The sequence below is a fragment of the Lithobates pipiens genome, unplaced genomic scaffold (genome assembly GCF_037356315.1).
Source record: "Lithobates pipiens isolate NorthernLeopardFrog02 unplaced genomic scaffold, aLitPip1_a1.2 Scaffold_35, whole genome shotgun sequence".
In the NCBI taxonomy this organism is placed as follows: Eukaryota; Metazoa; Chordata; class Amphibia; order Anura; family Ranidae; genus Lithobates; species Lithobates pipiens.
In genome coordinates this window covers 16,648,943-16,666,045 of record NW_027507811.1, presented here as the reverse complement: position 1 = coordinate 16,666,045, position 17,103 = coordinate 16,648,943, and the positions used below count along the sequence as shown (strand labels likewise).

Sequence of the window (17,103 nt, the reverse complement as noted above, 5' to 3'; positions counted from 1 at the left end):
TTTAAAACCATAAAAAAACAAGTTTATTGAACAGCCAGTTACATTGTCTTATAGAATAATTGGCATTGTAGACATGAAGGGCCAAGTTTGTTAAAAGATTTCCAACTGTTCCTTGATGACGTTCAATTTTATGGTTATATTTTTCAAAGAAGAAACAAAAAAAAAAAAATATCATCATAAAAATACTGCATTTTGGCCACTAGATGGAGATGATGAGCATAGAAAACAAGTATTGATTTCCTATGACCCTTAGCTCCATCTAGTGGCCATAATGTGGTATTTTCCCAATTTGCCTATTCTTTATGAAGAATAATATTCAACTTGGAGAGAATATAGCCTAACGTTTGTTATTATCTCTATCCGCAGAGAACGAATGAGGATGAATAGATCTGCAAATATTTCATAAAAACTACCCTAAATCAGTTTGATTATACAATAGGAGCTCAAGGAGTGTACTAACATCCTTGAAGGTCCCATTCAACCACCTGGAGAGATATACAAGGTGAAGGAAGACTTTGTTATCATGGTGACCTCAAAGAGATTTAGAGAACAGAAGCACACCCATGTGGCTTCCCTTCTGTGTAAACACATTTCCCGCACTACAAACATAAAGCAGGATCCTCACCCACATGTGTTCTCTGGTGGGTAAGAAGTTGTCCTTTCTGGACAAAACATTTGCCACACTTTGAACAGGCATAGGGACGCTCGCCCGTGTGACGTCTCTGATGTGCAGTAAGGACTCCTTTCTGAGTGAAACATTTCCCGCACTCCGAGCACGAAAAAGGACGCTCCCCCGTGTGAATCCTCCGGTGCCTTGTAAGGTCTCCGTTCTGGGTGAAACTTTTCCCGCAGTCCGAGCATGAAAAGGGACGCTCGCCCGTATGTCTTCTCTTGTGTGCGAGAAGGTCTCCTTTCTGGGTGAAACATTTCCCGCACTCTGAGCATGAAAAAGGACGCACACCCGTGTGGATTCTCTGGTGCCTAAGAAGGTCTCCTTTCTGTGAGAAACATTTCCCGCACTCTGAACATAGATATGGATTCCTAGGTTTCTGTTGCCTTTGAATTACAGCAAGATGCATATTTTGAGTAGCCTGGTTTACTTCTGAAGAATATTGTATGATGCCGTCTTCTGTTTTATAACCTGAAGATAAAAGAAAAAGGAAAGAGGGATTCTGAACATCGTGTCTATCGTGGGAAAGAAATGCTTAATAATTCCTAAAAGCATGGACCTTTCATATGGTGTACAGTATCTCCTCCTCATTTGTTGGGAACATGACGTTATATTGAGGAATGGAGATGGACCTTTCATATGGTGTACAGTATCTCCTCCTCATTTGTTGGGAACATGACGTTATATTGAGGAATGGAGATGGACCTTTCATATGGTGTACAGTATCTCCTCCTCATTTGTTGGGAACATGACGTTATATTGAGGAATGGAGATGGACCTTTCATATGATGTACAGTATTTCCTCCTCATTTGTTGGGAACATGACGTTATATTGAGGAATGAAGATGGACCTTTCATATGGTGTACAGTATCTCCTCCTCATTTGTTGGGAACATGACGTTATATTGAGGAATGGAGATGGACCTTTCATATGGTGTACAGTATCTCCTCCTCATTTGTTGGGAACATGACGTTATATTGAGGAATGGAGATGGACCTTTCATATGGTGTACAGTATCTCCTCCTCATTTGTTGGGGACATGACGGTATATTGAGGAATGGAGATGGACCTTTCATATGATGTACAGTATTTCCTCCTCATTTGTTGGGAACATGACGTTATATTGAGGAATGAAGATGGACCTTTCATATGGTGTACAGTATCTCCTCCTCATTTGTTGGGAACATGACGTTATATAGAGGAATGGAGATGAACCTTTCATATGGTGTACAGTATCTCCTCCTCATTTGTTGGGAACATGACGTTATATTGAGGAATGGAGATGGACCTTTCATATGGTGTACAGTATCTCCTCCTCATTTGTTGGGAACATGACGTTATATAGAGGAATGGAGATGAACCTTTCATATGGTGTAAAGTATCTCCTCCTCATTTGTTGAGAACATGACGTTATATTGAGGAATGGAGATGGACCTTTCATATGGAGTACAGTATCTCCTCCTCATTTGTTGAGAACATGACGTTATATTGAGGAATGGAGATGGGCCTTTCATATGATGTACAGTATCTCCTCCTCATTTGTTGAGAACATGACGTTATATTGAGGAATGAAGATGGACCTTTCATATGGTGTACAGTATCTCCTCCTCATTTGTTCAGAACATGACATTATATAGAGGAATGGAGATGGACCTTTCATATGGTGTACAGTATCTCCTCCTCATTTGTTGGGAACATGACGCTATATTGAGGAATGGAGATGGACCTTTCATATGGTGTACAGTATCTCCACCTCATTTGTGGGGAACATGACGTTATATTGAGGAATGGAGATGGACGCTTCATATGGTGTACAGTATCTCCTCCTCATTTGTTGAGAACATGACGTTATATTGAGGAATGGAGATGGGCCTTTCATATGGTGTACAGTATCTCCTCCTCGTTTGTTGGGAACATGACGTTATATTGAGGAATGGAGATGGACCTTTCATATGGTGTACAGTATCTCCTCCTCATTTGTAGGGAACATGACGTTATATTGAGGAATGGAGATGGACGCTTCATATGGTGTACAGTATCTCCTCCTCATTTGTTGAGAACATGACGTTATATTGAGGAATGGAGATGGGCCTTTCATATGGTGTACAGTATCTCCTCCTCGTTTGTTGGGAACATGACGTTATATTGAGGAATGGAGATGGACCTTTCATATGGTGTACAGTATCTCCTCCTCATTTGTTGGGAACATGACGTTATATTGAGGAATGGAGATGGACGCTTCATATGGTGTACAGTATCTCCTCCTCGTTTGTTGGGAACATGACGTTATATTGAGGAATGGAGATGGACCTTTCATATGGTGTACAGTATCTCCCCCTCATTTGTTGGGAACATGACGTTATATTGAGGAATGGAGATGGACCTTTCATATGGTGTACAGAATCTCCTCCTCATTTGTTGGGAACATGACGTTATATTGAGGAATGGAGATGGACCTTTCATATGGTGTACAGTATCTCCTCCTCATTTGTTGGGAACATGACGTTATATTGAGGAATGGAGATGGACCTTTCATATGATGTACAGTATCTCCTCCTCATTTGTTGGGAACATGACATTATATTGAGGAATGGAGATGGACCTTTCATATGATGTACAGTATCTCCTCCTCATTTGTTGGGAACATGACATTATATTGAGGAATGGAGATGGACCTTTCATATGGTGTACAGTATCTCCTCCTCATTTGTTGGGAACATGACGTTATATTGAGGAATGGAGATGGACCTTTCATATGGTGTACAGTATCTCCTCCTCATTTGTTGGGAACATGACGTTATATTGAGGAATGGAGATGGACCTTTCATATGGAGTACAGTATCTCCAACAGTAACCCAAATACCTGCACTTTTGAAAATCATACTGCATTTCCAACATTATTATATCTTACACTTCAAATTCAGTCTCATCTTAAAGCGGAGGTCCACCCTAAAGTGGACCTTCCGCTCATCGGAACCCTCCCCCCCTCCGGCGCCACAATTGGCACCTTTCAGGGGGGAGGGGGGTGCAGATACCTGTACAGTACAGGTATCTGCACCCACTTCCGGGATAGCTCTCTGCGGAAAGGGGCGTAGTCTACGCCCCTTTCCGCAAGTGCCCGCCCCTTTCCGCAAGTGCCCCGCTGCCTGCTGGGAAACACACAGATCCCAGAGGCAGCGGGGACCGTCCTTATTTCGCAGCGCAACTCGCGCATGCGCAGTAGGGAACCAGGAAATGAAGCCGAAAGGCTCCATTTCCTGATTCCCATACCCAAGATGGCGGCGGCAGGACCCGAGAGACGATCGAGAGATCGGCTTCGGGTGCCGACATCGCGGGCGCGCTGGACAGGTAAGTGTCACTATTTTAAAAGTCAGCAGCTGCAGTATTTGTAGCTGCTGGCTTTTTAAAAAAAAAAAAAAACGCGGACTCCCGCTTTAACTGATGATGTGAAGGTTTGCCAAATCTCCAAAATGTTAACTAATACTGCATAGTTTAACCACTTCAATACCGGGCACTTTCCCCCCTTCCTGCCCAGGCCAATTTCCAACTTTCAGCGCTGTCGCACTTTAAATGACAATTGTGCAGTCATGCAACAATGTACCCAAACAACATTTTTATCATTTTGTTCCCACAAATAGAGCTTTCTTTTGGTGTTTTTTGATCACCACTTGTGTTTTTATTTGTTGCTAATTAAATAAAAAATGTGAAAAAAAAAATGAAATAAGTTTTTCTTTATTTCTGTTATAAAACGTTGTAAATAAATAATTTTTCTCCTTTACTGATGGGCACTGATAAGCTAGCACTGATATGCAACACTGATTAGTACTGAAAGGCCGCACTGATGGGCACTGATAAGGTGGCACTGATGAGGTGGCACTAATGATTGGGCACTGATATGCAGCACAGATAGGCAACACTGATGGGCGACACTGATGAGTACTGAAAGGCTGCACTGATAAGGTGGCACTGATGAGGTGGCACTAATATGCAGCACTGATGGGCATTGATAGGCAACACTGATGGGTACTGAAAGGCCACACTGATGGGCACTTATAGGTGGCTCTGATATGCAGCACCAATGAGGAGACACTGGTGGGCATTACTGATGGGCACTGATTGGAACCTCTATTGGGCACTGATTGCCATACCTTGTGGTCCTGGGTGGGCACTCCTGGTGGTCCTGGGTGAACATCGGTGGGCTTTACTGATAATCAATCAGCGCAGACACCCGGTCATGAGAGCAGCCGATCGGTTCTCCTCTAATCATGTCTGCCAGCACGAGTAGAGGAAAAGCCGATACACGGCTCTTCCCGTTTACGCTGTGATTGGACACAGCTGATCACATGGTAAAAGAGCCTATGTCAGAGGCTATTTACCGATATCGGTGTTGCGGTGTGTCAGACTGACACACCACACCAATGATCCCCGCACGGTGCCACCCCCCCCCCCCGGCGCGCGATCACGGCTTATCCTGTTGGACGTCATATGACGCCCAGTTAGAATAACTTAACCACTTTGCGCACGTCATTTTGCTATCTGGTGGGAAGGAAGTGGTTAAACTTTAAAATGGAAAGGAAAGACATGAACCATTTCTCTATTAAACCCTCCTTACTCACCTGTGCCTATAGTTACAGGATATTCTTCCTCCTTAATAATCACCTTCATTCCTATCTCCCCTGTAGACTGACGATTACCTCTGACATCGGTCTCATTTTCCTCCTTGTCCTCAACTTTTATATCCTAAAAAAAAAAAAAAACACACAAAACAAAAAAGAAAACTTTAAAATGTGGGCATTAAAGAGGAAGTAAACCTTGATGGGTTTACTTTCTCTTTGATTCCCTGCAAAGGTAAAGCATAATGGACTACTATGCATCACATTGCATCGCATAGTAGTCCATTATGTGTCACTTACCCGACACAGGAGCCAGCGAAGTCACCGCTGTCCCCTGTAGTCCGGCGCATCCATCTTCTCGGTGGGTCTCGCCGCTCCGCCGCTGTCATTCGGCGAAGCCGCGATGACGTCACTCCCGCGCATGTGCACGGGAGCCGCCACGCGCGGCATATCGCCGTTGACGGGTGCCATGCTCAGTGCACCTGCGCGCCACTGTCTATGGCGCATGCGCCGTAGACAGCAGTGCCTGTCTTTCGGCAAATATCTCCTAAACCATGTAGATTTAGGAGATATTTTTTGGACCTACAGGTAAGCCTTAATCTAGGCTTAAGTGTAGGTCAAAGTGTGTTGTAAGGGTTTACAACCACTTTAATAGCCCTGTTAAAAAAAAGGGGAAATATAATCTCACCAGGTTCAGAATTACTTTTAGGCCTCATGCCAACGACGGACGTTTTTACAGCCACTTTTTTTGCAGCTTAAAAACGCCTCTCCATGTTAGCCTATGGTCTCTTTCCCACCATGGCGTTTTTGAGCTGTAAATGGCATAGCCATTTTTAAGCTGCAAAAAAACAAAACCCCAGGACCAGTGCGTTCCGAGGCTCCAGCGCTAGAGCTGTTAAAACGTCAGACGCCGGCAAAAGGTGTTAAACGCGATTTAACGAGGCTTAACGCTGTGTTAAGCCTCGTCCGGGGGTTTCTGCTCCCTATGGGAGCCCATCAATTTGAATAGAGGTCGCATCAGAAATCGGATCAGGAGGATCCGTCTTACGGTGCGACTTGTGTGCTGAGAATCTCGAGGGGGGAACCCAGAGCAAATTTTTTTTTTTTTAAATTGCGTGAGGTTCCCCCCTCCAGACCCTCTTAGGTCGCGTACACACGCGGGGACTGTTCGCTCAACTTTGTCCGTCAAACAGTTTCAGCGGACAGTCCGCTCAAAATTAGCATGGACGGACTTGCCCACACACGACGAACGAACAGTCCGCTGAAACCGTGCGCGATGACGTGAACGGCACGTACGACGGGACTAGAAAACGACGTCCTATACACTGCAATGCAAACCTCAGCGTGTAAATCCTTTCTGAGCATGCGCGGAACTTAGTTTGACGAACAAGCCTACACACGAGGGGACTGTTCGCTGAAACAAAGTTTCAGCGGACAGTTTTTTGGAATTTCCGAAAAACTTTGTTCAGCAGACTGTCCGCTGAAACTGTCCGCTGAAAGCCCACACACGAGCGGACTGTCAGCCGAAACACTGTTCAGCGGACAAAGTTGAGCGAACAGTCCCCGCGTGTGTACGCGGCCTTAAAGAGGAGGTCCACCTGAAAAAAAAAAAATATTAAAAAACCAGCAGCTACAACTACTGCAGCTGCTGACTTTTAATAAATGGACACAGCGATGTCGGCAGCTGAAACCGATCAATCGCTTGGCTCTCAGCAGCTGCCGCCGCCATCCTCCGTGAGGGAATCGGGAGGTGAAGAGCTGCGGCTTCACTTCCCAGTTCCCTACTGCGCATGCGTAAAACGCGCTGCGCGTTCTAACTGGTCCCTGCCTCTTTCCTGGGACCCGTGTGTGTCCCAGCAGACAGCACAAGGGGGAAGCGGTCAGGAAGAGGCGTAGACTCCCGTGGGAGTCTGTGCCCGGAAGTGGGCGCAAATATCTGTACTTAGACAGGTATTTGCACCCCCCTCTCCCCTGAAAGGTGCTAACTGTGACACCAGGGGGGGGAGGGAGGGTTCCGAAAAGTGGAGGTTAAATTTTTTTGTGAACCTCCGCTTTAAGGGGAACCCCCACACCAAAAAAAAATAAAAAATGGCGTGGAGGTCCCCCTAAGATCCATACCAGACTGAAGCGTCTGGTATCATCTTGGGGAGGGGGCCTCACGCAATTTTTTTTTTTTAGTGTGGGGGTTCCCCTTAAAGCAGAGGTTCACACAACAATTGAACCTCTGCTTTTCTTAACCCCCCCCCCCTCCGGTGTCAAATTTGCCATCTTTCAGGGGGGAGGGAGGGTGCAGATACCTGTCTAAAGCCCCATGCACACTATCAGATTTTCTACTGGTTTTTGTCTTCAGATTTACCAAAACCATTAGTGCAAGGGCTGCCTGATTTCAATACAAACCTCCTAAGGTTTGACCTTATATTATATGGTTTTGGTAAATCTGAAGACAAAAATCAGCAGAAAATCTGATAGTGTGTATGGGGCTTAAGACAGGTATTTGCACCCACGTCAAGGCATAGACTCCCACGGGAGTCTACGCCTCTTCCTGTCCCCCCCCGTGCTGTCTGCTGGGACACACACGGGTCCCAGGAGATAGCGGGGACCAGTTAGGACGCACATCACGCATGCGCAGTAGGCAAACACAAAGTCAAGCCGCTACCGCCCCCACCCATCAAGATTCTCAGCACACAAGTCACACCGGAAGTCGGATCCTCTTGATCCGACTTCTGGTGCAACCTCAGCTCCCACAGAGAACCGTCGATTTTGAATAGAGACAGAGAAACGTGGCTGAAAGCCAATGCGGAGTAACGTGCATTGAATTCAATGCAAAACGCAGATAAAAATCGCGTTTTTTTAACGCCGTTTTTTTCCTGGCATCCATTTTTTAAAACGTCCGTGGGCATGTATCCTTAGAGTTGTAGATCTTCAGTTCCACCTACCTGATGATGGTGGGGGATGGTGTGACCTTCCTGTGTGGAATCCCGGGAATACAGAGGACGGGGACATCTCTCTGGTGGGTTCCCATTACTGGATCCATCTGTAGGAAACACACACACTGACTGAATACATTGTTTCTATGTGTTTATCAGATGATGGGGGATCTAGGTGGAGCCTCCGTACTGCTCTCTCCTTTACAATAAAGTCTCCTCTTACCCGGTGATGTGAGAAGTGTCTGATTCTCAATTGTTACATTCTTGAAGGGATCCATGTTTCCTTTCAAAACAAAACCTTCCCTGGACTCTAAAAAAAGCAAGAGGGACACTTGATCACATGACTTCTCTTGTGCGCAACAACTACACCTCTCAGTGAGACCTTTCCCACACTCTTAAAAGGAAAAAAAAAAAAAGCTATCTCACCTGCGTGTTTTATCTGGTGTCTAACGAAGCGTCCTCGCTCTACAAAACCTTTCCCACACTCCGAACAGGAAAAGGGAAGCTCGCCTGTGTGTCTTCTCTGGTGTGCAGTAAGTACTCCCTTCTGAGTGAAACATTTCCCGCACTCTGAACATGAAAAGGGACGCTCGCCCGTGTGAACTCTTTGATGAGCATCAAATGCTGCTTTATACGCAAAAGACTTCTCACAGTACGAACATGGATAGGGCCGCTCACCCGTGTGTCTCCTCTGGTGGGTAAGAAGGTGCCCTTTCCGGAAGAAAGACTGGCCACAAGTTGTACACGAAAAAAGACGCTCCCCCGTGTGACTCCTCTGGTGTCTAAGAAGGTCTCCTCTGTAAGTGAAAAGCTTCCCGCACTCTGTACAAGAAAAAGGGCGCTCACCAGTGTGACTTCTCTTGTGTATAGTAAGTAACTTTTTTTGGGCAAAACATTTGCCGCACTCCGTACATGAATAAGGGCGTTCCCCTGTGTGACTTCTCTGGTGTATAACGAACGCCGCTTTCTGAGCAAAAGATTTCTCGCACTGCGAACACGAAAAAGGACGCTCGCCCGTATGTGCTCTCTGGTGGGTAAGAAGGTGCCCCCTACGGCTGAAAGATTTGCTGCAAACTGAGCACGAATAAGGGCGCTCGCCCGTGTGAGTTCTCTGGTGTCTGAGGAGGTCTCCTTTCTGGGCGAAACTTTTCCCGCACACTGGACAGGGAAAAGGTCGCTCGCCCGTATGGCTTCTCTGGTGTCTAAGGAGGTCCTGTTTCGAGGTGAAACCTTTCCCGCACTCGGAACATGGAACTTCCTGTTTGTTTGTCCTTTGATTTACAGCAAGTGATGGTTTTGATATTACACATTTATCAGCTTCAGAGGATGGGGACTTGTTATCTTCTCCAAGCATATCATTATCTAAACTACCAGAAGCAATACCAGGAGGTTTAGAGGAATCAGAGGATCTACCCACACTGGGATTTCTTGGTTGTACTTTTTTGGAAACAGTACGTGGCTTTTTAGGAGAAGATTTAGCATTAGACAGATGTGTTGATCTCTTTTCATGGTAAAGTTCTGGATGTATATTTAGAGTAACATGCTTTACTTCTGTAGAATGTTGCATTATGACATCATCTTCTTCTTTAAATTCTGGAGAGAAGATAAAATATGTGTTTGAGGCATTCTGACCAATATGCTCATTTGTTGGAAAAAATTATATTATCGTCATTAAAAGCATGACATTATATTGAGGAATGGAGATGGACCTTTCATATGGTGTACAGTATCTCCTCCTCATTTGTTGGGAACATGACGTTATATTGAGGAATGGAGATGGACCTTTCATATGGTGTACAGCAGAGATATGCAATTAGCGGCCCTTCAGCTGTTGCAGAACTACAAGTCCCATGAGGCATGGCAAGACTCTGACAGCCACAAACATGAAACCCAGAGGGAAAGGCATGATGGGGCAACAGAAACAGCTTGAGGTCCACTAATTGCATATCCCTGGTGTACAGTATCTCCACCTCATTTGTTAGGAACATGACGTTATATTGAGTCAATGGAGATGGACCTTTTTTTTTTTTTAACCAATTTCTCTTTATTAAGTTTTTTAAGCACAGATTTACAGTGGCTTTCACAAGTCAAAAAAAAATCATCTCATACATATATAATAAAAACAAAGCCATATACAACACTCGAATTACCACAGGCTTTCCTACATAGCTATCCCCCAGCCCCCCTCCCCAACCCTCCCCCCCACTTCGAACACGCGCTGTTTGCCCCAGCCACCTCGATCATGGTTGGCTGGTTGGGAGATCATGGTCGCCATGAAAAAAAAAAAAAAAGGTAGAGGAGTAGCACCCACAGAAAAATCCACCAAAAGGGGGTGCAAAGGTGGAAAGCCCCCCCCCCCACAACCACAAACCAAACTAGCAGATTCTGAGTCTATCCTTCGGCAACCCCACTCAAGGGGTAACCCATATCACTCAGCCAGGGGTTCCATAATGCCCTAAATTTCTTTAAATTATTTTGCTTTATGAACATCGCTCGTTCACACCAGATTGTGGAGTTAATTGCATTTGCCCATGCTTCCAATACAGGAGGGTTTTTAGCTTGCCAGTTTATTGCTATTAATCGCCTAGCCTGGTACAGGCACCTTAGTATAGACGTCCATGTTAGGGGATGAATTCTACCCTCCTCTAGGATCCCCAATAGGCAAACCTTGGCTTCTGGTTTCAAAGTAGTCTTAAAAATCGTGTTTATTCTCTGTACAATTTCTATCCAATACCTGTACAATTTTGGGCATTTCCACACCATATGAAGAAGGTCACCTGGTGCCCCACATCTGGGGCAATCATCCCTGGGTTTCCTACCCATTTTCCACATCTTATGGGGGGGTATAATATGCTCTATGTATAAGAAACAAGTGAGACATTCGCTGTGATGGAGATATAGAAACCAAACTTCCCTGTTCAAGTGTCTCGTCCCATTGCTTCTGGGTTATCGGCCCTATATCCCCTACCCATCCACGCCTGCTCTTATCGGGTCCCTCCCCCTTCAAGGTTTTATCCCTAAGTTTTATGTAAAGCCTAGAGATCTGGCCCTTTACCTGCCTTCGATCAATAAGGCCCTGGAACAAGGAAGTTTCGGTCCTTTCAAAAACTAGTGACCCATACTGTGCTAGAATTCCATGCCTCAATTGCAGATATTTATAAAACGTCTTGTTGGAGATACTAAATTCTTGCCTAAGGTCTTCAAAGGATTTCATAAGATTCCCTTCATATAATTGCACTAGCCTACTAATCCCCTGCCTCTCCCATTCCAAGGATCTATCTATGCTGCTTAATTCAGCCAGATTTCTATTGTACCATAAAGGGGTATAATCGGTCACTCCCACATAACCCATAAGTTGCTTTACTGTCCGCCACACCTTCCTCACTAGTGCATTAGTAGGGCACCTATGAGCAAATGAGTCAGCTTCCAGAACTTCAACCAATGATTTATGCGGTGCATTATCAGTCATCAATTTATGATTTGGGCACACTCCACTTTGAAGCCCAGCCCCAGCGAAATGCTGGAGTTGAGCTGACAAAAAATATGATCTCAAATGTGGTATCGCCATTCCTCCCCTCTTGACCGGGAGCTGCAACGTCTGTAGCCTAATCCGAGCTTGCCCCTTCTTCCAAACTAGATCGCGAAATAGCGATTCCAATTTCTTGAACCACTTTTGGTTGATCCAAATTGGAGAGTTGTGCAAGATATATAAAATTTGTGGCTGCCAGATCATTTTAATTAAGTTGCAGCGCCCCGCCGCGGAGAGAGGGAGACAACACCAGTTGTTAACCTTCTGTTTCAATTTTGTCAACAGTGGTACCAGATTCTCCTTGACATACTGATTTACTTCTCCAGTAATCCAGACACCCAGGTACTTCAGCTTAGACACCACCTCTAGACACATAATTGTAGGTGGAGATAAATCCCCAGGTCTGGTCAACGGCAGTAGGGGATCATGACATTATATTGAGGAACGGAGATGGACCTTTCATATGGTGTACAGTATCTCCACCTCATTTGTTGGGAACATGACGTTATATTGAGGAATGGAGATGGACCTTTCATATGGTGTACAGTATCTCCTCCTCATTTGTTGGGAACATGACGTTATACTGAGGAATGGAGATGGACCTTTCATATGGTGTACAGTATCTCCTCCTCATTTATTGGGAACATGACGTTATATTGAGGAATGGAGATGGACCTTTCATATGGTGTACAGTATCTCCTCCTCATTTGTTGGGAACATGACGTTATATTGAGGAATGGAGATGGACCTTTCATATGGTGTACAGTATCTCCTCCTCATTTGTTGGGAACATGACATTATATTGAGGAATGGAGAAGGACCTTTCATATGGTGTACAGTATCTCCTCCTCATTTGTTGGGAACATGACGTTATATTGAGGAACGGAGATGGACCTTTCATATGATGTACAGTTTCTCCTCCTCATTTGTTGAAAACATTACATTATATTGAGGAATGGAGATGGACCTTTTATATGGTGTACAGTATCTCCTCCTCATTTGTTGGGAACATGACGTTATATTGAGGAATGGAGATGGACCTTTCATATGGTGTACAGTATCTCCTCCTCATTTGTTGGGAACATGACGTTATATTGAGGAATGGAGATGGACCTTTCATATGGTGTACAGTATCTCCTCCTCATTTGTTGGGAACATGACATTATATTGAGGAATGGAGATGGACCTTTTTATATGGTAAACAGTATCTCCTCATTTGTTGGGAACATGACCTTATATTGAGGAATGAAACCGATATCTCAACATTACTCTTTTTAATTTGTTATTTCAAACTCCTCTGCAGACTGCTGATTACCTCTCACAAACATCTGTTCTTCCTCTTTAACTTCAATTTTCATGTCAGTTGGTTCATCTCTCTAAAAATCACAAAATAATTGAAAAAGAAAAATGTTCAAATTGAGAGTGTGAATATTCCAAGACTACAAAGAGAAACCCAATCTCACACAGATTAGAATTACTTTTGAGTTCCCGATGGTCAGTCCCACCTACCTAATGATGGCGAGGGATATTGTGAACAAAAAAGAAAAAGAAAACTTTAAAATGTGGGCATTAATAGCCCTATTATTAAAAAAAGGGAAATATAATCTCACCGGGTTCAGAATTACTTTTAGAGTTGTAGATCCTCAGTCCCACCTACCTGATGATGGTGGGGGATGGTGTGACCTTCCTGTGTGGAATCCCGGGAATACAGAGGACGGGGACATCTCTCTGGTGGGTTCCCATTACTGGATCCATCTGTAGGAAACACACACACTGACTGAATACAGTGGTGTGAAAAAGTGTTTGCCCCCTTCCTCATTTCCTGTTCCTTTGCATGTTTGTCACACTTAAGTGTTTCGGAACATCAAACCAATTTAAACAATAGTCAAGGACAACACAAGTAAACACAAAATGCAATTTGTAAATGAAGGTGTTTATTATTAAAGGTGAAAAAAAATCCAAACCATCATGGCCCTGTGTGAAAAAGTGATTGCCCCCCTTGTTAAACATACTATAACTGTGGTTGTCCACACCTGAGTTCAATTTCTATAGCCACACCCAGGCCTGATTATTGCCACACCTGTTCACAATCAAGGCATCACTTAAATAGGAGCTGCTTGACACAGTAAGGTCCACCAGAAGATCCTTAAAAGCTACACATCATGCCGAGACCCAAAGAAATTCAGGAACAATTGAGAAAGAAAGTAATTGAGATCTATCAGTCTGGAAAGGGTTATAAAGCCATTTCCAAAGCTTTGGGAATCCAGCGAACCACAGTGAGAGCCATTATCCACAAATGGCGAAGACATGGAACAGTGGTGAACCTTCCCAGGAGTGGCCGGCCGCCCAAAATTACCCCAAGAGCGCAGCGACGACTCATCCAAGAGGTCACAAAAGACCCCACAACAACGTCCAAGGAACTGCAGGCCTCACTTGCCTCAGTTAAGGTCAGCGTTCATGCCTCCACCATCAGGAAAAGACTGGGCAAAAATGGCCTGCATGGCAGAGTTCCAAGGAGAAAACCACTGCTGAGCAAAAAGAACATCAAAGCTCGTCTCAATTTCTCCACAACACATCTTGATGATCCCCAAGACTTTTGGGACAACATTCTGTGGACCGATGAGACAAAAGTGGAACTCTTTGGAAGGTGTGTGTCCAAGTATATCTGGCGTAGAAGGAACACTGCATTTCAGAAAAAGAACATTATACCAACAGTAAAATATGGTGGTGGTAGTGTGATGGTCTGGGGCTGTTTTGCTGCTTCAGGACCTGGAAGACTTGCCGTAATAAAAGGAACTATGAATTCTGCTGTCTACCAAGAGATCCTGAAGGAGAATGTCCGACCATCTGTTCGTGTACTCAAGCTGAAACGAACTTGGGTTCTGCAGCAGGACAATGATCCTAAACACACCAGCAAGTCCACCACCGAATGGCTGAAGAAAAACAAAATGAAGACTTTGGAGTGGCCTAGCCAAAGTCCTGACCTGAATCCTATTGAGATGTTGTGGTATGACCTTAAAAAGGCCGTTCATGCTCGAAAACCCTCTAATGTAACTGAATTAGGACAATTCTGCAAAGATGAGTGGGCCAAAATTCCTCCAGGACGCTGTAAAAGCCTCATTGCACGTTATCGCAAACGCTTGGTTGCAGTTGTTGCTGCTAAGGGTGGCCCAACCAGTTATTAGGTTTAGGGGGCAATCACTTTTTCACACAGGGCCATGATGGTTTGGATTTTTTTTCACCTTTAATAATAAACACCTTCATTTACAAATTGCATTTTGTGTTTACTTGTGTTGTCCTTGACTATTGTTTAAATTGGTTTGATGTTCCGAAACACTTAAGTGTGACAAACATGCAAAGGAACAGGAAATGAGGAAGGGGGCAAACACTTTTTCACACCACTGTACATTGTTTCTATGTGTTTATCAGATGATGGGGGATCTAGGTGGAGCCTCCGTACTGCTCTCTCCTTTACAATAAAGTCTCCTCTTACCCGGTGATGTGAGGGACGGCTGATTCTCCATCATGACGTTCTTGTAGAGATCCTTGTGTCCTTCTAAATACTCCCACTCCTTTGTAACATCATCCGCATCTATTTCATCATTAACCTCTTCTTTAACAATAACATTAAAATCAGTCAGGCTTCCGCTCTGAATGTATAAAAAAAGAAAAATTGATAGTAACGAGGCAGCACGTGTACAGGCCAAAAAACGAATTGGATCGATTGTTAAGCTTCTACCTGACAATCCTTAGGGTTCTTGTGGTCCCCCATCATGACGTCCTTGTAGAGATCCTTGTGTCCTTCTAAATACTCCCACTCCTCCATGGAGAAATAGACAGTGACATCCTGACACCTTATAGGAACCTGACACACACAATGATACAGTCACCATCCAGACACATCCCTTGTCTGTTACTGGATAATGTCCCAGAATTCCCGGCACCGCTCACCTCTCCTGCCAGCAGCTCAGTAATCTTGTTGGTGACTTCTAGAATCTTCCTATTGTTCTGTCTATTGGGCGTTCAGAAGTGGGGTGGAGGCACGTTGATGGTCACATGGTCACCAGACTTCTTGACAGCAGGGAAACTCTATATTGAAAAAGAAATATCGATGTCATGTGACCTCCCAGAATCCTCCTCACCTCTCCGGTCAGGTCTGTGTTTTATTAATATAGATAAGAGTGATGTCATGTGACCTCCCAGAATCCTCCTCACCCCTCCGGTCAGGTCTGTGTGTTATTAATATAGATAAGAGCGATGTCATGTGACCTCCCAGAATCCTCCTCACCCCTCTGGTCAGGTCTGTGTTTTATTAATATAGATAAGAGCGATGTCATGTGACCTCCCAGAATCCTCCTCACCCCTCTGGTCGGGTCTGTGTTTTATTAATAGAGATAAGAGTGATGTCATGTGACCTCCCAGAATCCTCCTCACCTCTCTGGTCAGGTCTGTGTTTTATTAATAGAGATAAGAGTGATGTCATGTGACCTCCCAGAATCCTCCTCACCTCTCCGGTCAGGTCTGTGTTTTATTAATAGAGATAAGAGTGATGTCATGTGACCTCCCAGAATCCTCCTCACCTCTCCGGTCAGGTCTGTGTTTTATTAATAGAGATAAGAGTGATGTCATGTGACCTCCCAGAATCCTCCTCACCTCTCCGGTCAGTAGGTAGATGATCTCCAGGGTGAGGTCCAAAATCCTCTCAGTCAAGTTTTCCTCGTCCATTTTCATCGAGGTGGTCATGTGATCTATACAGGACTCTCCTCTCTGTAGGACGGGTAATAATCTGAGAAATATTTGAACTCTACTGCCCTGGACTATACAGCCCACATCTTTGAATAATTGTCTTTGGATTATTATGAACTGATTGCTAAGTGTATGACTGTCATGGACCTCCAAGTCTACTGATTGCGGTGATTGTCGTCAGTATCACAATAATAAAAGATTACACTCGGAGTGCCTTTAGCTAGATATTATTATATATACTATATTTTTATATGTGTCTGGATATTAGTATATACAGATTATACATTTATTCTACATATGTAGCTAAACCTTATTACTTATATATTTGTAAGACATCACAGTCACTATGGAGGAAGAGGACGGACATGACGGGGGGGGGGGGGGGGGGGGGGTTACTGGGTGTAAATATAAAATAAGATCTTATTACCTCCTCTGCTGCCAGTTCCAGCAATGTCTCCTCTCTACTTCCTTTTGCCTCATCTCTCACCTGGAACTTCCTGTTTTGTATGTGACATCACTTCCCATTTGCGTACAAAATCACTTCCTGTCTGTGCAGGCCATTTCATATGGATGCGAGTGCCATCTTGTGTGGAACTAAGTAATTGCGGCTTTCGTTT

The 17,103-nt window shown here is 44.4% G+C and overlaps 1 protein-coding gene across 2 annotated transcripts; it reads right to left on the bottom strand.

Annotated features, from left to right (window-relative positions):
- Window positions 1-17,098, bottom strand: LOC143955590 (uncharacterized). Of its 2 annotated transcripts, XM_077465673.1 has the most exons (12): window positions 16,914-17,098; window positions 16,394-16,507; window positions 15,692-15,829; window positions 15,480-15,605; window positions 15,234-15,390; window positions 13,398-13,495; window positions 13,056-13,116; window positions 8,638-9,804; window positions 8,435-8,521; window positions 8,221-8,318; window positions 5,288-5,411; window positions 1-1,141 (listed from the first exon to the last, which is right to left on the bottom strand). In XM_077465673.1, exons 4-12 carry the CDS (start codon window positions 15,564-15,566, stop codon window positions 600-602), a joined length of 2,421 nt encoding a protein of 806 aa, XP_077321799.1. In that variant the 5' UTR covers window positions 15,567-15,605; window positions 15,692-15,829; window positions 16,394-16,507; window positions 16,914-17,098; the 3' UTR covers window positions 1-599. The 2 variants fall into 2 exon arrangements, with proteins under 2 accessions (XP_077321799.1, XP_077321800.1); XM_077465674.1 differs by lacking the exon at window positions 16,394-16,507.
- Between the last annotated feature and the right edge of the window lie 5 nt (window positions 17,099-17,103).

Coding starts and splice junctions, on each gene's coding strand:
- LOC143955590 (XM_077465673.1), bottom strand. CDS start 15,566: ATGGAGGAGTGGGAGTATTTAGAAGGACACAAGGATCTCTACAAGGAC. Junction 15,391..15,479: donor AGAACCCTAAGGATTGTCAG/GTAGAAGCTTAA, acceptor TTATACATTCAG/AGCGGAAGCCTGACTGATTT. Junction 9,805..13,055: donor AGAACAGATGTTTGTGAGAG/GTAATCAGCAGT, acceptor TCTTCTCTCCAG/AATTTAAAGAAGAAGATGAT.